The sequence below is a fragment of the Armigeres subalbatus genome, chromosome 2, assembly GCF_024139115.2.
Source record: "Armigeres subalbatus isolate Guangzhou_Male chromosome 2, GZ_Asu_2, whole genome shotgun sequence".
NCBI classification, from domain to species: Eukaryota; Metazoa; Arthropoda; class Insecta; order Diptera; family Culicidae; genus Armigeres; species Armigeres subalbatus.
Genome location: NC_085140.1, coordinates 224026465 through 224051339, shown reverse-complemented (window position 1 = coordinate 224051339; position 24875 = coordinate 224026465). Strand labels below are relative to the sequence as shown.

The 24875-nt window shown below is 34.9% G+C and overlaps 1 protein-coding gene across 18 annotated transcripts in view; it reads right to left on the bottom strand.

The window, feature by feature from the left end:
- The window catches only part of LOC134211757 (longitudinals lacking protein, isoforms A/B/D/L), a 217595-nt gene that overhangs the window by 156186 nt on the left and 36534 nt on the right, over positions 1–24875 (bottom strand). Inside the window, exons 7-8 of one of the 18 annotated variants that reach the window (XM_062688965.1) lie at positions 10497–10680; positions 10171–10411 (exon numbers count right to left, since the gene is read on the bottom strand). The exons of 13 other annotated variants lie outside the window; for them this stretch is intronic. In XM_062688965.1, coding sequence (XP_062544949.1) covers positions 10294–10411; positions 10497–10680 — 302 coding nt within the window. In that variant the 3' untranslated portion in view covers positions 10171–10293. Of the gene's footprint in view, positions 1–1242; positions 1720–1807; positions 2320–10170; positions 10412–10496; positions 10681–10937; positions 11700–14246; positions 14728–24875 lie in introns of those variants that run through there. 4 more of the 18 variants (XM_062688959.1, XM_062688956.1, XM_062688958.1 and 1 more) reach the window with 4 other exon arrangements.

Here is a 24875-nt window from a genome sequence, read left to right as displayed (position 1 = left end):
CTAACAATTATTTTTAAAGCTGAATCTAGACAACATTACCGGATTAACTTCATTTAAAATTACAATTAAACGCGCATTTTATTTGAATAAACGGAGTTTCGTTTTTCCCCGACAGGTTTGGGGTTTGAACTAGTGCCCTGAGCGAATAAAAACAGCACTTTGGTTGGTTGGTTGGAACTTTTTTTAAAAATAATTCAATATTAGGGTTCATTCACAAATTACATAAGGCTAAAATTGACCATTTTCAACCCCCAACCACCCCCTCGTAACGTTTTTTGTATGAAATGGATTCAAAATTTGTATAGGCCGTAACGCTCCGATAGATACCCTCCCACCCCCTAATGCGTTATATAATTTGTGAATGGGCCCTTAGAAACCTCGCGGTTAAAAACTGTGGAAGTGCTGCATGAAGACTAAGCAGCGAGGAGGCGATGTCCCAGTAGGGGATGTGATGCCAATAATAATAAGAAGAAATAATATCAATGCAACGATATACTTTGACAGTGTTTAAAAAATGAACACAACCACATCTTTACCACTAAATTAATTGCAAAAAATGATATGAATATTCATGAAACGTTATCAGATTTCTGATAAAGTACGATCTCAATGCAATGATATATTTTGACAATGAATTTTACAGTTGAACGCCGCTGCGCCTTTATCAAGTTTTACTTCAACTATCTAAGACGTATCTATGCAGATACGTATTTCGGCCTTAACTGTGAGGCCGTCTTCAGTGTCTCGTATTTGACTCGACTTACTTAAATACGACTTAAATACGTATCTGCAAAGATAACAAAAAAAACCCAGATTAATAAAAAAAAACCAGAAATTACTAAAATATATGAGTGAGTGTTTTTTAGCGTGTTAAACTTCGAGCTACTTCAAGCTCTCATTGGACAGCACTAATGTAAAAACAACCATGAATATTGTTGTTTTCTGACAGTGACAGCTGGAAAGCATGGTTGAAACAAATATATTCGAGAGTTGACTCAACTATCGCGTGTAGTTGGTTCAATCATATTTGTGGTTGAATCAATAATAAATATTGTTATTTATAATTCAATGCAAAAATATTATTTATTTGAAGCAGAATCCGGTTTATTCTACCGTATTTTTTCTCAGTGCATATAAAAAAGCGTAGCAACAAAGTATGATATTTCACAATAAAGTCTTAAACAATTATGAAAAGGAGGAATTTAGAAATAGGCAAACATATTGAAGTCACGTATCCAGCACTTTCTTGATAATATTCACCACTTTATTGTTCATTTCAAAAAGAGTAAAATGGCGCTTATAGTATATTTGTTTTTATATTTTCGTGTCTTGCCAGTATATGCCTTTGCAATTGATTATTTCGTTTACATCGAAGTGGACAGTAAGGACAAGCATACTTAGGCTCCTGGAAACATTCTAAACGTGCATGGCGTCTCATATTTTTAGCTAGTGAATACGCCTTGCCACATTTAGGGCACTCGAAGCGTATTTCCGATTTAGTTCTTGGGCGCATGTGAAGAGGAATCTTCCGTTTTCTTTTTCCCGGTTTGATTTGAGAAAGATGATTCTCTGATGTTGATAACTTAGCTTTCTCCTCAGACTTTATATACTCGAAAGTACATTCCTCTACTATTGATTTAACTTCGAGCATCAATGTATGAGCAGCAATCGGTGAATCTACAATGTCTTCCAGATACTCGATTTGTCGTAGCTCGAATCCTGAAACAAAAATATATAAATAAGTAAATAGGCTATTATTATTTAAAATATTAATTATTGTGTGGCATATCTATTTTTTAAAACCATATGCATTTTAAATGAATTTATTTTCATATTTTTTTTACAATATAAACAGAAATACTGCTATTATAATAGAAATATCTCAAATCGGATGATCTTCATCGAAATGTTTAAGTAGAGTTTCACGAATTGCACAACTGAAACCGCACAAATGACACTTAAAATTAAGATTAGTGAAAACTTTCTTGTCTATTTTACCAAAGCGTTGATACGATATAATTTCCTTAGATGAACTTTGTGAATCTAATATCTGTATTTCTTTGAAAGTATTTTGGTTTTCGATATTGTCTAAGGCAAAGTGCTGGTCACAATTAATAAGACTAGTAGCACCGAGGAAATCTGCAGATGCTATGGCAGCATCCTTTGAAGAACTCTCGTACATAGTGCCACCAAATTGGATGTAGTCATCGTCATCACCATCCGTGGCTATTTCGTCTTCAATGACTTTGTTATAGTAACGATCGGAGATACCTATGGTGGTGATCAATCCGTTGACATCCATGCTAATAATATTGTCACCTTCAAATAGAAAAAAATGCACAATGAAAAAAATTTAGAATTTATTTGTTCTGTTGTAGTTCATGCTAGAATTATATAGTGCAAGAGGCAACCCATAATATTGAATAAAAAGATGCCACAATTTACCATTTAACAAATAACTTATTAAATACATTGGTTTAGATATTGTTCGTCTTTTTAACAATTATTATTATATGAAATTTCGGTAAAAAAAATGACAATATGTAAAAACAATGTTTATTTTCTATGGTGACATGCGTATGTTGTCACTAACACATTTGCGATTTGATGCTCGTTTGGCAAATTCATTTAACAATACTTTTGACTAAGCATAATCACGACCTGCTTTTTGTCCGTACATTTTATTCTTTTCGTTAAGAAAAACATTCTACGTAGCGGCCTATTAGCCCAAATATGCAGTAAAAATAGGCTAACCATTCGTCCCATTTTTAACAAAATGCCGCAATTTATGTTTCTAATTCTTTTCATGGCCTATCAAGTTGTTCATGTTGATGTTAATTCTCAGTGTAATTTTTCGATATGATTTAGTGAAATATAGCATCGCCCTAAATTAACATCCACACTACCAAGAATCGTTGACGTTTGCAACACTTTCGACAAAACAAGAGTTCAAATAATTTACTATCTATTTTAGAACTACCGTGAAATTAAACTATAATTGCCTTTTTTTGCTTCGATCTGTTGTGAAAATGTCATAAATGTCTAAAACTCTTCCACTTTAAGTGAGAGTCACGTTAGAATCAAATTGCTGAACTACATCACGCTTGCGTGGGCAAAAACAGGACACAGGTAACAGCAAAGAACAATGCTGAACACCTATTGACATCTGAGACTTTGAAAATGTCAGATGAGCTGTAGGACGGTTTTCTTGGACTCTCTCGTAATTGTGTTTTACTATGTTTACTATAAAAAATGCAAAACAAATATCAGAGCACAAGCTTTATCGCTTAACAAAGAGTATCTCGATGTAAAAGTTAACATATCATTAATATCAATCTAATATGATATCAAGTAATAAAGCTCGCATTCTTAATAGACTAGATAAAACATGTACTACACTACCGTGAATTGCATATTTTTCCAATGAATAGAAACCCAGCAAAAATGGGACAGATGTAAAATTCCCGGCAGTACAGTTAAAAGCATAAATATCCATTGTAACGCCTGAAAATAATTGAACAATGAACTAATGATCAATTACAAAGTACCTTAGACAAGCATAATAAACAATCTAAGAATTTGTTAAATTTGGACGTAAGATTGCTCCAATAAAGTGAGAATAGTCGAATGCTCCCATTTAAATTATATGTGTGTGTATGTGTCTGTATGTGAGTGTGAATGTGTGTTTTTTTTTTTCTTCCTAAGCAATGGAGGGGGAATCACAGGGACACAGAGGGATATCTTTGCCTAATAAACTCTAATCTTCTCGCAGTTTTCTACATAATATTCTGTATTAAAGATCTGAATGAATAGAATAGTTCTTCATCGTAAGTTCACGTCCAACTGCAATTCACTGTTTTTGGATGTTTCTGCATACATTTTTCCATATAAACTTCCAATGAGTTTAGCACCGCCCAAACGTTGACCGATTTGGTTGAAATTTTGTCCAGAGCATCAGGGCATCAAATAGAACCGAATAAGAGGGCGGCCCATCAAAAAAATTGAAAAAAAAATCCCATACTAATTTGAGCATATGTGTGTGTGTTTATGTGTACAAAATTTTGTAGACACACTTTTTGGAAGTTAGCCTTGGCCGAATTACTCGCAACAAGTTCAAGGGAATCCTGTCCCATTGAAAATTAACCAGATTGGACTATGGGATCAGAAGTTATGGCCAAAATACTATTTTCTGTGCCAAAAACACGACAAAAAACACTCACTCATATTTTTTAGTTTTTTTTAAACGAGAAAGGTAACAACACCGCTAGGTGGATTAATTAGGGTATTTTTATAACATTGCTTACAGATAGCTTCACAGCAACGATAGACTGAGGACAGCGTAGGATTATATTAAAATAGTTTATCTGAAACTTTTTGGAATGGGTCTTTCGCATATGTGACGATCTCCATATAAATTCCTACTCAAATTGCAAATGGCACGTGCACAATAAAATTACATCCAAATTAGCTAGAGGTTTTTGAGGACTATTAAAATGACAAATGCAATATTTTAAGCATAGGGGAACGAAAAAGTCAAAATTTGATTCACTCTAATTTTCATATTATAATTATAATTTTTTGACTCAAAAAGAGTACCAAACTCCTCAGCAATTATAGTATATTACCAATATGTATATATTTCCTTCTTCCTTCTTCTTCTTCTTATTGGCATTACATCCCCACACTGGGACAGAGCCGCCTCGCAGCTTAGTATTCATTAATCACTTCCACAGTTATTAACTGCGAGGTTTCTAAGCCAAGTTACCATTTTCGCATTCGTATACCATGAGGCTAACACGATGATACTTTTATGCCCAGGGAAGTCGAGACAAATTTCCAATCCGAAAATTGCCTAGACTGGCACCGGGAATCGAACCCAGCCACCCTATATATGTAGTTCCCTCTGGCTGATTCACCAAAGGTAAAGGTGGTTGGACGACATTCGGTATGTTGAGATGATTACTATAAGCATGTCGAAATAATATACAAGAAATCATCCTGTAACCTCATATCGATTTCTAGGTTTCAAAATAAAATTTTGAACGGAGTAGTCTGCTGCGATTCGCATGAGAGTCCCAAGTCGATTTTTGGCGGATTTGATCGTCTTCCAGAAATAAGCAAAAAATGACTTCATCTCAACCTCAAGAAAAACTGACAAAATTTTGAGCTTTGTTGAAAATCAAAACCCACTTGTGTTGTCCCATCTTGCAATTTATTCGCATAACAGTCACATTCCAGATTTTGATACAATTTTGCACAAAAAATATAATTATGGTCCATTTAATAGTTTCATAGCAATGTATACAGAATATTATACCAAATTTACAGATAGATTGCAGGTACACCCGATTCTTTTTTTACACGGGAAATGCGTTCCGTGTAAAAAAAGTTTTCAGTTCAAAATTTGAAAATCCGTGTACAAAAAGTTTTATGATTTCTCGACAAATCATGCAAAATTGAGCAACTTTGCAAAATTTTTGTATGGGATTTTTTTGCACGGTCGTGTAAAAAAAAAATCCGTGTAAAAACAGAATCGGGTGTATTATCAATTTATTAGAATTGTTTGTATTTCTCCATGTAAAACGAGTTTGAAAAGTTCAACGGCATATTACTCAAGTTGAACTGACATGGGACGGTTATGCGCTTATGCAAAATGATAAAAATTATTAAGTAGCATAATGTGCTCAGTCTATCTGAGTCGTATTGAATGAATTGATTACGACGTTAGTTTACCAATCCATATCCGGTATGTTTACTAGGTACTAGTATATGGTGCATTATATTGTCAAGATGTTCGTATTTCAGTTGCATATAGTTGTTTATCCGATGAAGATTGTCATAAAGGCAAGCATTCATAGTAGATGCGTGTATCTGTCTCAAAAAGCATGTTTGTCTACCCCTGCGTTTCTCTTATCGGAACCATCTTCAGAACACCTCACTGTTCTTCGATTTATATAGTGTCCAGCATTTCCTATCGATTCTAGAGAGTCTTCAATCAAAGTCATCTCTAGTCGATTAGCTACAATCAGGGTAAATACATCGCCTACTATGAAGGACAACATCTATCGGGTCAGCTAGTCTCTATATAGGGGAACGGTTCGAAACTTCATCCCATTGCTCCTATTTCCATCCCATCAAAACCAAAGCAATGAAAGGGAATTTGGTTTGTTTCTTATTTTTGTGATTTTTATCACCAGTGAGCACGCGTGTTTAGCAAAAATAAGCGGCGAGATTGGTGCTGTATCTCTTTGTTTTGCAATGAGATGAATATATGTTCAGTGAGATGGAAAACGGAACAGTTCCCCTATAAAAATAAGTATGCATTTCCTTTTAAGGCAATATAGCTCACGAACGGATTTTCAAGACTTTCTCACTAATCGATTCGTGTTTATATATAGGGAAACTGTTCCGTTTTCCATCTCACTGAACATATATTCATCTCATTGCAAAACAGAGAAGTACAGCACCAATCTTGTCGCTTATTTTTACTAACATGCGTGTTCACTGCTGAAAAAATCACAATAATAAATAACAAATCAAATACCTTTTCATTGCTTTGTTTTTGATGGGATGGGAATGGGAGCTATGAGATGAAGTGCCGAACCGTTCACCTACAAAGACTTAGTAAGTTTTGAATGGAAAGTTAGAAAATTTTGAAAATACAAAATTGGAGAAAATACAAATTTGAGGAAACCCAATACGATCACGCAAAAAAAGATCTAGAGTGCGGCGTCGACTTCTACGTCCATGCGTTCTAACGATGCTCGATCATCCCCTATCAGCGCTGCCTTTAATGGGCTGAGACCTTAGACAAATAAAATAAAATAAAACCAATTGAAGACCGTTTATTAAATGATTTCAATTCAGCAAAAAATATTCCGTATTGTATAGGGGAAAAGACGGCTTTGGCAGGTTTTGTTTTGTCAGGGGGGTTTTTATCGACCAAATTTTATGAAATTTGGCCACAATATTCTTTGATATGCAAAGAATGTTTAGGCCAAATTTGAGCATAATCAGTCATAAAAAACCCCCTGACAATAATAGAACAAAACCTGTCATAGCCGTCATTCCCCCCACCTAGTCGGCCACATTTAGTATATATTATGAACACAATTGAATCACACTTGTCGACCATTCCGGGTTGTAAAGGGATTGCAAATATAACGAACACACCAAATCCATCTTTGAAATAGATTGAACTTCATAAATTTCTTAGATCAAACCTTTCAAAAGTTGGGTAGAGCGGATTCTCGATTAAACCTGATCTAAATTGATTTTTTCTTAGTATTTGGAGCTGCATCCGATAAGGTGGATACTTTGTTATTTGAGAAGCGAATAGTTTGCTCTTTTCTTGTAGTGGAAACCTAATCGACCGTCTAAGAAGGTTTGTACTACTAGTATTCATATTTCTAATATAAAATGCTTCTCCCGAGGCCAACAAACTATTGCTCTTTGATCGACGACGACTTATAGCTAACTAAATCACCTTGGAGTTGAATTGATTTTTAGGCGAAACTCGATTTTATTCGATCAAATAAACTGTTTGATGGAGTAGCTTTTAAGCGAGGGATACGTTCTACGTAAATCATAACCGCGTCAATTCCAAAAACCTCGTGAAAAACGACTTTATCTAAAATTGATATTTCTCGTTTTTCCTATGTTTTAGTTTTCGTGTAAATTTAAAAAAAACCGCCATAAAAATGAAAATATTTCTCACAGTGCTTGATTAATATTTAAAAATTCGTAACAATGGGAGCAACTTATTTTATATAAACTGTTTTAATATAAACTGTTCCATAGATTTTATGGAATATAAGTCTTGTTCTTGATTTGTTGCCTTTACATTGTTATGAGGTGTTTTCACAGCACATTTTCAAGTAGGTTTTTTTTCAATTTGTCATCAATATCCTCATTAAATCCATTATATGAACCGGTACCAACAAAAGTGGTACATAAACCATTATTGTCGATTTTTCGTGTTTTACACCCACGGCTTCTGTTTGAAAAGATCTAGTCAGGGAATAACGAAAAAGTGATTTTCGCCAACTAAATCTGGAGGTATACACTTTTTAATTTCTGGTATATATCACAACGGCAATTTCGTTGCCAGGAAAAGTGGAACATGTACAGTTCTACCCACTAAAATTAGTTTAGTGAAATACATGTACCTTTTTTAATGGCAACGATGTTCGGTTTCTGTTGCATTTAGTTCCCTTAATAGTGGTACTTGTACAACAAACTTGAAATTTGTCAAGAAACTTCGCATATTTTCCATGACTTCCCTTAAGCACATCAGTCATAACATGTTGGTACAGTTAAGTTGCATAAAAATGCCAATTTGAATTTTATTTTCGAAGTTTTTGGAAAAATGCGTCGCTTGTAAAATTTACTCGATATAACATGTATCACTTTCGCTGGCACCGGTTCATATATTAGAGAAATTTGAAATTCAGTTAGGTGAGATACAATTGTGTGCTGCAGCGCAACAGCCTGCCCATACCCTAAATGTCAAGCCCTCAATCCCTTTTCGCTTATATGATATTTTCTGCTTATAATTTTTGGAGCAGTATATATTTGTAATTACTAATACGAATATCAATTGATTTTTTTAGGTACGCAAGTACGTGTACAAGATTCCATTTGGTAAGAAGAATGTTAATATTCTCCCAGTTATGCTTATTTGCTATGGCGAAACATCATGTATTAAAAACCACTTCGTGGGCTTCGGGCCGCAAGTCGATATTTGGCTAGCCGTTCAATTGATCATTGTAAATGAAAAATTCGGTTCTGAACGGACCAAATTGGGGGTATCTAAAATATGTACATTTGGGGGTCCAAAATATGTTGCTCTGTTCTAAAGGAAAATATTTTCAATTCAAAAATTCAATTCAAACAACAACAACAACCGATGTTGCCACCCTGTAGAATTTTAATTTTTTTACTAATTCTTCCTACATAAATAATATCTCAAGCAATGATTATTTTTTAAATGACTTTCACCTTTTCGTGGTTGTTAAAAAATATTTTTCTGAGTGGCTGATCTAAGATTCTGTAACTCTTACTGACAAGAAAAAACATGCACCAGATATATGTTACAGTACGAAGCTATAAACAGTTTCATATTTATGATATTGGGTTTCAGATTTTGCCATTCTTCCTATTTTATCACTTCAAAATTCATCGGGTGGTGATAAAAAGAAAATAGGGAAAGTGTGCCTGTGTTGGCCACCTTAGTGCCTAATTATGCCAACACTGAAAATGCATATTTTCCAAAAACTATCCATCCGTTTCCACAAGGAAGAAGCATAAGCGATATTTCTCCTGTTACAGCTAATAAAACCCTCAAAAATTGCTTTATTTTTAACTGACCAAATTAGGAACATGGCCCTATTACTGTAGTAGCATTGATACTTTTGAAGCATTCTGTTTATTTTTCTATCTGGTTGATTTTATCTATGCAGATACACGATACACAATGTATAGGCAACATTGGCAGATGCATTGTCCATAATCAATGAGTTTTGCAATTCAAATGTCTATAAACTCCACAAAAATTCTATATTATTCATTTAATGTCTAATGACTTTAGCAAAAAACAGGTTTACAGCCAATTCAAATTACGAGCTGATGTGCGAACTTTGACCTCAAGATACTCTTTTTTATCAACCTTGTAGTCTGAAAAGGCTGCAGAACTCTTAATTGAATTTTTAATAGAAATATAAACTAATGAAACCAATTATTTGTATTTTGTAAATCTTCAAAAGTTGTTGAAAAAGGTGTTTTTTAGTACTGTAGTACTGCCTATAGAATAGAAAAAAATATGTTTACTCTGTTACATAATATTTTGTTTTAATTTTTCGGGGTTTTACATAACAAAAACGCTGTACATAGATTTTGTAGTGTTAGGAAGTTTATCGAAGCGATAAGGTAGATGAAAACAATCTCACATACAACAATCGTTGTAATGATATGATGATTACGCAATAAGATACCGCCAAAACTTGTTGCCTTAATTCACATATATATATATATATATAAATACCTATCAAAATATGCCAAACAAAAACAACAAACTATAACAATATTTTTGATTGTTACAAAACGAATATTTACAATTTATCTACAGTATATGAAGAGTTGATATTTGATACGTTCTAGTTTTTGAAACGATTCTCCATAAAATTTGGTTCTTATTTGGATGTTATTTCCAGTTTTGACATGATAAACTCATTGATATGTAATCCTCTCGATAACAAAAAAAACGAGTACGTTATTGCCTCACTTCGAATTTCGTTAAAAGTAATATTTAATACAAACACCGGACTCAAGGTGCCTTTTTAGATGAGATCCTTGTGAAAACGCTTTCCCGCACATAACACATCGAAACTTCTTCATGCCACCACATTCGTATCTGAAAATATGAGGATGTACGTGAACCTTTTAATTAATCATAATTCAAGACAAAACAATCGAACAAGCAGTATAATAATATTTACCTTATATGACGCTGTAGAGAACTCGCATCCTTATAGTTTTTATTGCAGTTCCGCCTCGGACACTGATAGCGACCATCGGGATTAAGAAATTTGGACAAATCGGAAAATTTTATGTTATATAACAGATCGTTAAACTGTAGCAGACGCCTTCCATCCCGGCAGCGGGCGTTTGCATTTGTTAGATCTGGAAAAATTTTAGTATAGTATTTGAACTATAAATTGCTCCATTCTTCTAGTATTTCAAAGAAAGTAGATAGGATGAGGTTGGTATAAAACAAACAAAACAAATGGACCAAAACAGCTTTTAGGGTATAAACATGATAAGACATTTAAAAGGGATAATGAGTGCAAAATGAACGTTCAAACAAAAGCTGTTATTGTTCAGCAATGTATATGACGGTTTCTCCATGTAGCTTGTGCTAAAATTATAAGGCCGTACAATTTATGTTGCAATCAAAAAAATTTATTGTGTTTCCTACACTACATCTTACTAAAATACAGTCTTTAAATCACACGTTGTGATTTTTGTAAAAACCGGTACTAATAATTAAAAATGGCATGTTCATTTGGTTTCAAATTTATCTTATGTTTAATTATTATCTTAAAATGAGATGCTGAAGACAAAAGAGCTTACGAAATAAATGAGAAATCAGAAAAGAAATATCAGTCACAATTGTTAAGAAAAAAAAGTTCGTAAAAAACTTTGCTATCAAGTCACAAGAATAAAAGAAGATATAAAAATGACGCAATGAAAACAATGCGGTTAGTTTTACTGAAGTTGAGTTGGCACATTTTTCAATGCATAATCAAAAAATAGAGTCTTGAAGTTTTGCAACAACGAAGATTGTGACGTAACTTGATCTATCATTTCTTGCTTCATCATTAGTGCTTCTACAGAAAATTTGTTATCGCCTTCGTTTCCATTTGGCTTGCAATACTCGTTCTCGTTTTTGATCGAATGTAAACCGCTGCCGATAATTTTATCCATTTGAATCCCGTGTTTTGAGGCCATGTGCCTCACTAAATGGTATTTTCGGCGAAATTTTGAATCACAGTGATCGCAGTTAAAGCGAGGTGGTATTCCAATGCATTCATCACGCATGTGTCGTTGAAGGTGACGCTTTCTTAGGTAACTTTTGTCACAGACGGTGCACTGGAAACGTTGACCGGAGTTTGCGTAAAAGAAACTCGTTGGCTTGCGGTCTGGAAACAATCGGAGGTGAAGAAACAAAATGATGAGGGAAATTATAAATGAACAGAAGAAAGTGGCATTAAAAATTAACAACGCAACATTACTGTAGATATAACAAAGGATACAGATGAATATAATTACATACTTGACAACTACACTAAATACTGTTCTAAAATACTATTTAACGTGCACTGACTGAACTTCTATCATCAAAATACGCAACCGTTTTCAACTTGAAAGCTCTATCATTTAAATATATTGCACTATAATTTGTTTTTTACACATTTCTCTAGGAGCAATGTTCATTGTTTACATTCCAACTGAATTCCACAGTATATCGCATAGGCGGAACTCTTCATTATTGGTATTAATGGTTCTATGACATACTATACTAAGAAATGACACGAGCATCTTTTGTAGGGTAATGCGGGGCAAGATGGGTCAGTGCCGTTTTCGAGCAGCGTATACATATTAACGCAAAGATTTTGCAAAGCCGCTGCAAAAAGTATAATTTGGTAGAGTATGGCAAGGTAAAATATTTTTCAGCTATGTTTCTTATGCGAAACAATTTTCCCTTATCTCGTCGAGCAATGTGAAATTTAAATATTTTTAATAATAGAGTAAAAGTATTATATGTAATGTACTGCCGCTAACCGCAAGTCGATCACATCTGTATATGGAGGCCCATATACAGATGTGCTCGACTTGCGGTTAGCGGCAGTGTAGGTGATGTTGTAGTAACTTGCCTTGATGGAAAGTTAGACATTCTAACATGAACTTGCAAATGGGGCAAGATGGATCAGCACATTACTTAGCGTAAAAAAAAGTTCAGTGCTGATTTAATCATTTTGCTGGTATCTTTAAGCATAATGATGATAACTTGTTTATTACAAATGTATAATTTGTGTCTTTAAAAAAGGCAATACACGGACGACTCGTTTATAAAAGAAATTTTTAAAATGTATAGTCATTTTATCATCAAAATTTGATATTGTGATTGTAATTTGATATTGTGAATATAAATAATATTAATTACAGAATTCAAAGGTGACCCATCTTGCCCTACATCTTGCATTATCCTACCCTACAATAAATGGCTTGGTCGCAAATATCAGAAAGTTTGATCAACAAAACCTTCTTACCAATAATTGAGCAAAACCTGCCAAACCCGTTATCTCCCCTATGTAAGTAATAATAATAACTTCAGGTCAGAACAAATAAAATTTTTAAGTTAGTTTCCCAACCCTACATGGGCTGACTCAATTACCGATACCGATTTTTCGTTTTAGTCTATTCAAATTACGAGACGAGCTTAAGGATATGATAAAGAGTATCTTGATGTAAGTTTTTTCTTATTTCATGTGATTTCTCGTCGAAAACCTCGTAAATGCTTGTAATCTGAATAGGCTGTTAACAATGTGATTTTTTTTGTAGATCAAAACAGCATAATGGGTAGAAGGTACAATCATATCAAGGAATTAGGGGTCGTACACTTATTACGTAAGCAATTTTTCTGGGTTTTTCGAAGCCCCCCCCCCCATGTAAGATTTTTTTCATACAAATGATTTTTTTTATATGGAGCGTAAGATATTGACCGACCCCCCTCCCCCCATAAATGCTTACGTAATATGTGTACGGCTCCTTAGCCTGCCTTTTATTTCATTCATGTCCACTTCATCCTTCTATTTGAAACAATCAGGTCGTGTAGGTAAATAAATTCTTCTTCTATTCTTTAAAAAGCACATTCGAGCACTTGACAGCTGTTTTGTTTCTGACATGGCATGGCTGTTCAAGTGAACACGTGCTATTTATAACAAACTGATGTGGCGCTATTCTGTACTACCAATTACCGAAAAAATATTGACCAAATTTCGACATTGTTGTTTCATAAGGGCGAAAGTCGCAAACGTAAACATTGACTTCTTTTGCTGATTTCAGGAAGATTAGAGACTTCTGGCGGTATTTTCCACTTCCGTTCGAAAGAAGGCGCGGAGCGCCACCAGTTCCAAGTGGTTGAAACCTGGGAGCGATTCTAGTTGTTGAGGAATTTGCAGGAAAAGGCATTGTTTACGTTTGCGACATTCGCCCTTATGAAACAACAGTGTCGATTTAATGTCCTTGAAATTTGTTTCAATGTTTATAATTCTAGACCAACATTTGAAAACAGCCAAAATTTATTTCTTCTGATTTTTTGTCCACATATAAAGCTATATATGTAGACGAAGATTCATAAGGAATAAATTTTGGCTGTTACGTCCTTCTCAAATGTTGGTCTACAATTTCACTTTGTGTGCGTAATGCAGGCGTACCATTTTATACACGGTTAATGCACACGATTTTAATATTACATATATTTATATATAGGAGTGTGTCTATGCCTTCAATTAATTTCTTGATGATTCAACACCAACAAAGTGATATCATTTGTACATGATCCGTAAGTACATAATGGGATTCACATACGAAAAAAGAACATTTTCCAACTAAAATTAAAAAACAAAGTCATTGTTACATCTATCATTGGAGTGCAGATTTTCCATTGAATAAAACTAATAATATAATTTGGATTTCCTTATATTTCTTATAACGATCAATACGTAAATGTATAATTAATTGCCTTATCAATATTCTATTACTAAACATAAGTAATTTTACATTGTAATTTACATTTAAATTTACTTTTTCACGTTTATATGCTAGTGCAATGTAATTTTGTATTCGAAATGTGAGCTTTTAGAATGTCTTTTCTAGAGAATCTTTTACCACATTTTAAGCAACCAAACTGTTTTGCAACGCCACATTCGTATTTCATGTGTCTATCTAGTGTATAGGATAATGAATACGCACGAGGACACCGAGGGCATTTGAATGCCGGCGGCGCTGAAACGGAAGACGGATTAGAACAAATTGACGGCTGGTCTTTAGCCGTAGCTGCCGCCATCACGACTGCTGCAGTCTGCATAGTGGTGGTTATCAGCTGATGAGTACTTCTTGGACATATTCTACGGAATCCGCAGGCCGGCGACAACATACATGCCGCTGCAAATAAAACGATGAAGGGGTAATTGTTAAAGCGAGCTATAGACTCAAAGATACCAGGTAATATCTTTCATAGCAAATGATTGCTTTGATCCGATAATTAGCATGACACTAACACAAAAGCAAACTGTTACATATTATAATTACCTCTAATACTAAAATGCAGATGAAACGCAGATGTATTTAATGATGGAATGCTTGAAGCGACTATATTTATAATTTCCATTTAGTGAATCCAAAATATCACAGTGGCCATAATAAAGTAACCAAATATTTAATTCGTATAATCCCAGATTATTGTAATAGGCAAGTTTTGTCTTTAACTAGCTTTGCTTATACTTCAGATGTTAATGAATTACTAAGCACATCAAAAGCTATCATGATTGTGCTTAATAAGGTTATGCGGAATATATTTCCAACTTCAGCCTAACCACTTTTATTCAATAATATCATCAGGATTTTGAGAAATCGGACAAAGCGGCGATTAAATATTACATTTTCGCAGTCATACACAAATTTCCACCTAGCAACTCAATAAGTTCCACTGTAAAAATAAACTAATTGGATTTTTTAATCATATTAATTGATTGGTTGTCTACTCGTAACAGCAATTAACCGCTAAAAAAATATCACCCCTTTTCTTATTAACGAACGACGGATACTTTGAAGTGAATCCTTTTCGTTCGAATTAAATTTCATTTTGCAGACATACACCTAATTTTTGTTTACGGACGAACGAATGCAATTCGTCGAATCTATTCCCCAATTTTTGTAATATGTAATGCGCATTAGAGTGTTTCAAAATATCGATTTTGCTCCACAGCGCTCATCTAATTCTTTATTATGTTCTGAGTGTCCTCTGAAAATTTGAGCTTATTTGGATTAAAGCCGATTTAGCACAAGCCATTTCAATTTTGCATGCAAATTAGTATAGGGAAATTTGTTTTTTAATTATACTGATAATGACGCTTTCTCACTAAGCACAGATTTAAAGAAAATAGTTTCAATAATTAGTAATCGAATTTAATCTCTACCGTGGTTTTCTGGAGATAATTGCGTAACTCCTCAACAGGCAACATTGCTGCTCGCGCCGCGAAAGATAGCACACACAAATTCAGGCTACTATGTTGCACTGCACATTTCAGTGATGCCCTCAAAGAAGTTTAACGATCATGACTAAAGATTTCCAATCTGTCTTAAAATCGATTACTAATTATTGGGGCGATTAATCAACATGCGGTTTTCGTTGGGTGAAAACTGTTGAGTATACCTTCTAGCTATGTGGGTTTTCTTTTAACCTGCGCCTATTGGGGAAGCGTCATTAACAGTATAATGAAAAAATAAAATTCCCCAATTCATGAAACTTGAAACGGCTTGTGCTAAAACCCGTAACGCTGGGTAGACACCTTTACGGGGTGTGTTACGGGGTAAGATCTACCACGGTTGCATTGCCAGCTACAGGCAAATCCTGACCCAACGAATACCTTCCTCATTATCCAACTCCGTGGTATTTATGAGAGTGTCGCTAAGTCGGTGGCCTCTCGTTAAGTAAGTACCACATCAACACTTCCTTCCTCTCCCTAGTTACGGTGAAAATGGGCGTGGCCAGGAGTAGTAATCCTCATGCTTTTGTTAAGACTGGAATCAAGGACCACTCCCCTTCTTGATTTCTGATAGCATTCTAGATAAGGATCTCAAAAGTAAAACATGAGTATCACTAGTGTCCAATCTACGAATTACACCGTAACAATGCTAATGCTAATGCTAAAAACTTGAAATGGCTTATGCTAAATCAGTTTTAATCCAAATGAGCTCAAATCAGAGGACACTCAGAATATGATAAAGAATCAGATGAGCGCTGTAAAGCAAAATCGATTTTTTGAACCACCCTAATGCGCATCATATGAAAGAGCATTCCACAATAAACATAAATATGGGTAAATATTTAGGCTGTGAACCATTCCATCGATTCGTTTAACTTTTAGTTGAAATTGGACAGTTGGATGTCAACATGCGGTTTTCGTGGGTGAAATCTGTTGAGTATACCTTCAAGCTATGTAGGTTTTCTTTTAACCTGCGCCTAATGGGGAAGCGTCATTAACAGTATAATGAAAAAATAAAATTCCCCATAATAGTGTTCATGCGGTAAGACGCGCGGCTATAAAGCAAGACCATGCTGAGGGTGGCTGGGTTCGATTCCCGGTGCCGGTCTAGGCAATTTTCGGATTGGAAATTGTCTCGACTTCCCTGGGCATTAAAGTATCATCGTGCTAGCCTCATTATATACGAATGCAAAATTGGTAACCTGGCTTAGAAACCTCGCAGTTAATAACTGTGGAAGTGCTTAATGAACACTAAGCGGCGAGGCGGCTCTGTCCCAGTGTGGGGATGTAATGCCAAGAAGAAGAAGAAGAAGAGGTGTTCATGCAAACTTGAAACGGCTTGTGCTAAATCAGTTTTAATCCACATGAGCTCAAATCAGAGGACACTCAGAACATGATAAAGAATCAGATGAGCGCTGTAAAGCAAAATAGATTTTTTGAACCACCCTAATGCGCATCATATGAAAGAGCATTCCACAATAAACATAAATATGGGTAAATATTTAGGCTGTGAACCATTCCACCGATTCGTTTAACTTTTAGTTAAAATTTGACAGTTGGATGGTTATTTTCCCATCATGGTTAGAATTTTACTCCAAAGCCGACCCATTTGAGTTTTGACAGATTGATGATTATTGGGAGCGAAATGGATTTGGCGCAAATTTCTCGCGAACAAAGTTTAACCAAACCCCAAAATCATCAAATTTTGCGTTACGTAATTTGCGAAAAGAAAACCCTAATCAATTCCACTTGCCCTCTTTCTTCCATCAAAAGCTAAAAACACACAATAAAGTAAGGGTCAATTTCTTCACCTCCGACTAGACCTTAAACCATGTTCAAGCGTATGGGTAAGGGGTCATTCAAAAATGATGTCACAGCTTTTAGGGGGGGGGTCTAAGATTTTGTGACAGTACATGTACTACGTATACAAAAAAGCGTGACAGAGGAGGGAGGGGGTCTAGAAATAGTAGTGGACGTCATATTTGAATCGCCCCTAAGCACCGCTAGCGGAGGTGAAGAAATCGGGCCTAAAGGACAATTTCTTCCGCTTCACTAACTCTTAAGCGGTGCTCGCCCATACGCTTAAACGTGGTTTAAGGCCTAATCGAAGGTGAAGAAATCGACCCTCATCGCTACAAATGCCAAATTCTTCACCCCCGCTTAGTCACTAAACCATGTTTAAGCGTATGGGTAAGCAAAGCTTAAGAGATGAGCGGAGGCGGAGAAATTAGTCCTAAGGGTCGCTGCTATCAATTGTACTCTAATTTGTATTGAATTTAGTAGAAACTGGGTAGGTTTCATTGCAATTATCGTAAATAACGCTAGTCAGCTATAGAATGAAGATTTACGATATTTATTTTCGTTATTCTTACTAATATGTTATTTGCTAATTTCACCGATTTTTTAATTTCAGTGTTCTTAACGTAAAGCGAATCTCTTTTTTAATTTGTGTTCTTAACGTAACGCAAATCTCTGCTCCTGGCGTGAGAATGGGTAATCGTGCTCACCGACAGTCTGGAAGTCGGAAAGCAAAAACCTTTAAAAATGTTTCTTATAATTTAGTTTTTTCTTACTCTCAAATACATTCAATATACATCTGTATTCTTGTTCACGGACGAACGACAATTCCGCACGAATGCGATTCGTTCGAATTATTTCTTCATTTGATTTTGCTGGCGTAAACAAGAATGCGCATCAACTTTCGAATGAGCATTCTAACGTAAACGAGAATGTTGGTTATAAGCATTCTGAATCAGTACGCAAACGTATCCATTTTGCTCAGCTCTTTACTCCGAATAGTCACTACCCCGAATTTGCGTTTCCCCAATTGGTCATCACCCTGAATGTGTCATGAAAACAAACACTCACTTTACTGCGCCCATGATCGCATATTTGTAACATTCGCATTTTTTCGATTTTGAGATAAGTCTATGAATCGTCTATAAATTATTGATTCTTTTAAGGACGGAACAAATATGAATTCCTTCTTTTGTCATGTTGGTCTTTGGAGAACGAAGGTTGTGGGTAAATAAAAAATAAATGAATAAATTGATAAAAAGGTATAACTCATCAGTTTTCTCAAAGAATTTTCTGGTAAAGCCCAATATTTTATTTATTTTTACAATCAAGTTTTGAATTCCCCCATCAAATGATAAAATAAAGTCACAAAAAATCAAGGGGCGGTGACAGTAGAAGAAAATAATATTTGTCCCGACCTAAAAATTAGTTTTGTTCTGAAAAACTACCAAGATGTTTTGTAACACTGAGCAAAAAGATCGCATAACTGTAACGCTGGAAAATGTTATCGCTGGTATGCCTTGTGTTTCGAACAAAAATTCGCATAATTAATTTGTACTCAAGTATCAAGTATTGTAAATGTTGCTAGCGAAGAACTTAACTGAAAAAAGTATTTATGTTATTATTATAGGGGAACGGTTCGGCACTTCATCCCATAGCTCCCATTTCCATCCCATCAAAAACAAAGCAATGAAAAGGAATTTTGTTGGTTTCTTTTTTTTTGTAATTTTTTTCACCAGTGAGCACACGCGTGAGAAGCGACAAGATTGCTGCTGTATTTCTTTGTTTTGCGATGAGATTAATATATGTTCAGTGAGATGGAAAACGGAGCAGTTCCCCTACTTATTCATATTACAAACTTGATCTTTTCGTTTCTCCTATGCCTACTTTTGTCGATTGTTACAAATATGCGATCATTGGCAGTTTATCACTTTATTATATTGCGTTTCTTTATCACTTAAGAAATAGAAACTAATATTATCTGTTAAATTTTTGATCAAAATGACTAAAGTAGGCCCTCCTTAGCCGTGCGGTAAGACGCGCGGCTACAAAGCAAGACCATGCTGAGGGTGGCTGGGTTCGATTCCCGGTGTCGGTCTAGGCAATTTTCGGATTGGAAATTGTCTCGACTTCCCTGGGCATAAAAGTATCATCGTGTTAGCCTCATGATATACGAATGCAAAAATGGTAACCTGGCTTAGAAACCTCGCAGTTAATAACTGTGGAAGTGCTTAATGAACACTAAGCTGCGAGGCGGCTCTGTCCCAGTGTGGGGATGTAATGCCAATAAGAAGAAGAAGAAGACTAAAGTAGAAGTCATGTTCGGAACCATCGAGTACTCTAGGGGCTATTTACAAATTACGTAACGTAAGAAAAAATCAAACCTTCCATCCAAAAAGTGTTGTACGGAGAATTTGTTATTGCTAAAATTCAGCAAAATTTTGCATTTTTTTTTTGTGATGTAAAATCTGCAATTTTTCCAGCAGAAAACGATGCTGGTTTCTTTAAGCAAAATAAAATCTTTGAGATATGGGGTCGTTCAAAAATGATGTCACAGGTTTAAGGGGTGGAGGGGTATAAGATTTTGTGACAGTACATGTACTAGGTATACAAAAAAGCGTGACAGAGGGGGGGGTGGGTGTCTAGAAATCTCAAAAAGTAGTGGACGTCATATTTGAATCGCCCCTAAGCGCTGGATCTTGTCCTCAATCCTCTGCATACTGCAGTTTTGTCTCTTAGCCATCTATTTTGGGTCTTTTCTATACTGCCGCTAACCGCAAGTCGAGCACATCTGTATATGGCATCCATATACAGATGTGCTCGACTGGCGATTAGCGGCAGTATAATATTATCATGCAAAAATATTGATTATTAAAGTTTAAAAATTTTATAAATTGGTTCTAAAAAAAATGTTTCCTCGAGGCATTTATTTACTGTGTGGGGCAAATTCGCCACCCCCTCAGGGCAAGACGAGCAAGGTCCATAAAATATTCGCAAACATGTCTTGAACTTAATGAAACATTAGGTAACATTCTTGCACTTCAAGAGATTATGCATGATGTTACTAACGTCATTTTTAATGTTGATTTTGTGGTCACTGGTCATAAATTTGACTGAAACCAATTTTTATGGTCAATGGTCATTTTTATGCCCATTGTTTTAAATCCACTCTAATCCGCCCAAATTGTGCTGGTTCTTTTGTAAGCACTTGGGGATGCATTTAGGATTTGGATTTTATTCATTGCCTTTAAAATCTTGTCTACCACAATTGGCAGTACATATTACCCCAAGCCGACAAATTTTCTATGGTTTCTTCTATTGATTATCTTCTTCTGCTTCATTGACATTACATCCCCCACTGGGACATTGCCGCCTCGCAGTTTAGTATTCATTAAGCACTTCCACAGTTATTAACTGCGAGGTTTCTAAGCCAAGATATCATTAACACGATGATACTGTTATGCCCAGAAAAGTCGAGACAATTTCCAACCCGAAAATTTCCTATACCGGCCCGGGAATCGAGCCCAGAGTTTTATTTCGCATTTTTATGATTTTTTTTAGCAGTAAGCACGCCGGATACCAACGCTAAATTTGATGATTTTGGACCCCACCCTTCCTCTTGTAACACTTTTTGTATGGATCGCAACGCTCGGCCTGACCCCCTCCCTCCCTTTACAGTGTTACGTAATTTGTAAAAGGCTTCTATTTCTACTTTTTCCTACTTTTTTTATTACCCTTTTACATCATAGAAATTACAGAGCTTGCTAATACAAAAACGAAGCTGGCATTTGAAGACACTTTTACTATGTTTGCACTAGGGCCTTGTAACATGTTATTCGGCTATCTTGATAAGCTTTCTTTTGTCGATAATTTGAATTTTAAATAACATGTTATTCAGGCCGTAGTGCGAACATAGTATTTAGTCGACATTGTTTTTTTACCTCGCATTTAGGCAGACTGCGCCGCTGTGCAGTCAGAAGTTTTTTTTAATATCATAAATTGCAAATATGGCCATAACATTCTTTGACATACAAGAAATTTATCCTTTGGCCCAATTCTAGCAAAAGAAAGAGGCAATGATAGAAGAAAAATAAGACGGCAAACACTCTGTATCGTTTTTACTCAAACTTCTTGCATATAAATTTTAAATCACACCTCAATTTACCATAACTTATTGATTGCTGGATTTCGTAAATTAAAACGAATGACAGCGGAAATGAAATTTATGATTGATTTTCAGTATTTTGTTTGAATGTATTTTCAGTAAACAGTTAAACGAAATGCTGTTTTCCAACAATTCAATGAATGGCTGAATCTTGTTCAATAATTCTCGCTTAACTTTTCAAAAGGACCCAAGTAACATTTTTTTCATGATTTAATTTGAGTACTGCAATCAAATAAATCCATATTGGTCTGTTGATTGCAATATTCAAATTAAATCATGAAAAAAATGTTACTTAGATCCTTTTGAAAAGTTAAGCGAGAATTGATATTGCTGGATGATGAAGATAAAATTTGGTGTGTATGTGCAAAAGACAATCTCTCGATGATGATGATGGAATTTATTTTATTAACGTAGTTTAGTTCTGAACCTTTGTTTATGTAGTCTGCAAAAGTTTGAGCATCGCGTGCGGATTGCAGATATAAATGATTTTGAATTTAATGAAAATTTATATCTGTATATACAATCGGATCGTTCTGTTGCAAAAAACCGATTGCATTGATCTTATTTAATTATCTTAAAGATAACTCTTTCAGCTTAAACCTTTATAGGGATATGTGGCGGACATCATCATCATGCTTCCTTCCATTTCGATTATTACAAAACTATATTAAACTTTACTTCGAATTTCTTAGCAGATATCTAAAGACAAAAGCTATATCTAGCGTGCTGAAGTAAAAATATAGCAGAAAATGATTTTTTTATGAACTTGAAATGCTGAAAGGTTCTTATAACTTTAGTCTAACAAATCATTGTTCTAAGCATCTCCAGTTAGCTTTGCAAGCAAAAGCTTGGAATTGCCAATCCGGAAATGATGGATTCGATTCTCGATTCGGTCTAGGATGTTTTCGGGTGGAAAACTTTTTGGACAACCGGCATCGAAAAACTTTCAATTAATAACTGTAGAGTGTGGAAATGCCAATACAACACTAAGAAATGCCGATACAAAACTAAGCCAATACAACATTAAGAAAGCAAGCCAAGTTTCATGACCGCCTTGGGATTCAAACCTAGGAAATCAACAAAAATGGGGTTTAAATGCGGTCACTCTACCCGAGCAAAGTCTGAAAATATAATGAGAGCATATAGAAAAACATTTTGATTTCGACATCAAATTGAAATCATACTTTGTTTTCAAATATGAATCATTATGATTGATTACATAGGTATTTTGATCTCATTTTGCTGTAGATTTCTAAATTGTATGATCTGACATCAAACTGTGTACTTATTTTGTTATCGGAATCAATATTAAATTTAGTTTTCGATTTGCACTCATCGATAGCAGGAATAGTTTTCAATTTGATGTCACAGTTAGATTTTTCTGCTATACATTTTGTTATTTAACCGTTAAAACGACCAAAAAGATATCAAATTAACCCTTAAATGCGCAATGTTGTTTTAAAACAACAAACCGAAAATATGTTTAATGTTAATGATTTCAATGGTTATTTACGTTAAAAATATTTCCGACGATTTCTAAAAAAATCGCCTTGAGCCTTTAAGGGTTAAGTAATCATATTCGGCGATTTTACAACATCAAAACGAGAGTCATCGTTTTGCTCTAAAGCTTTGCTCGGGTGTAGCCATACCACCACAACGACTGCATATATAGGAGCTAGGTTGTTTGTTCCAAAAAAAAGCTAATCTTTTTACAATTGGTGATGGCATGAAAAGGATGATAGATGTGAGAAAACAAGCGAGTCTTTTTATCCTTCATCTTTTCCGCAAAACGATTGCTCGGCGAAAATCTGCGTGAGCATTCCCTGCTTGATGGAATAAGTGAGAATAACACTCCATGGTTTTGGGAAATGAGAGCGAAGTTACAAAAATGTCATTATTTATGAGTTTTCATCACCGCGAGAAACTTATTGATTGATTTTCATTGGCTTTTATCGGTGAGATCGAACTACCTAAGCTCAAAGTGGAAGGGAGCATGCACGATGAAGCACAGAATTGAAAGTTATCGTAAGCGAGTATGAAATTGAATAGAAGTTGAAACGTAAGCAGAGGGCCATTGAAGAACAACACGAAATTGAAATCGCTGTTATTTTACCTAAACGTCCACCCAGGAACGGCTTGGCTGATAGCGTGTGAACTATCTTCCCAAGACACGCTATTTCAGACATTTCGCGATCATAGCGACCAACTAAATTTTGTCATCTGATGCAGTTAGTTGCGAGAAAATCGGTTAAGTATATCATTAAATATATTTTTCATATATTTAGTAATACTTAACCGATTTGGGCAACGGGTAAATGGGTTTATCGTAATATTACCAGAAAGCAATATTGTTACTAGGAAACTTTACGCTCAATTTTATTTCCCGGAAAAATGTGCAGCTAACGAAGTGATAGTATCGAGACCATTAGTAGAACAAAACTTTCCAATTTTGCCAGATTTATAAGAGAAAGTTTTCCAGAAAACCCACTAATACTTACTTTGCCTCATTTTTCATTGAACATATTCGCAGGGGCCATGGTGATATTGAATTAAAATGATGAAATAAAAACACGTGTAAAAATCATTTGAAAAAAATAAATTTATTTAAAATTTTGGGTAATTTGAATTCATGCGGTTAGTATCAATAGTCTAAGCACAGTGCCCTTGAAAAATAAATAAAATCCAACCCCAGCCGCTTTGACAAACGCTTTTCTACATTCCCGAGCATGTTATAGTAAACGATCAAACTGAAACATCAAACTGAATATGGAACTGAATTGTTAGTATTCCCTGAAAATTTGGGTAAACCAATATGTTATTCAAAGTGTAATGTTTTTTATACCCTTTTCTCCTAATAAAATTTGACAATTTCGTTCTTGCAAATCTAGGTGGAAAACAAAAACTTCCTGACTTTTCATCATACTATAATATAGCATTTACAAGCATAAACCATCCAAACGAATGTAACCAAACGATTGCACAAGGAGGTTGCAAAGCCAATGACGACATACTTTGCTGAGGAACAAAAAAGTATCTACTAGATATTTATGATCCTTTACAACAACAAAAAAAGCGTTATTATA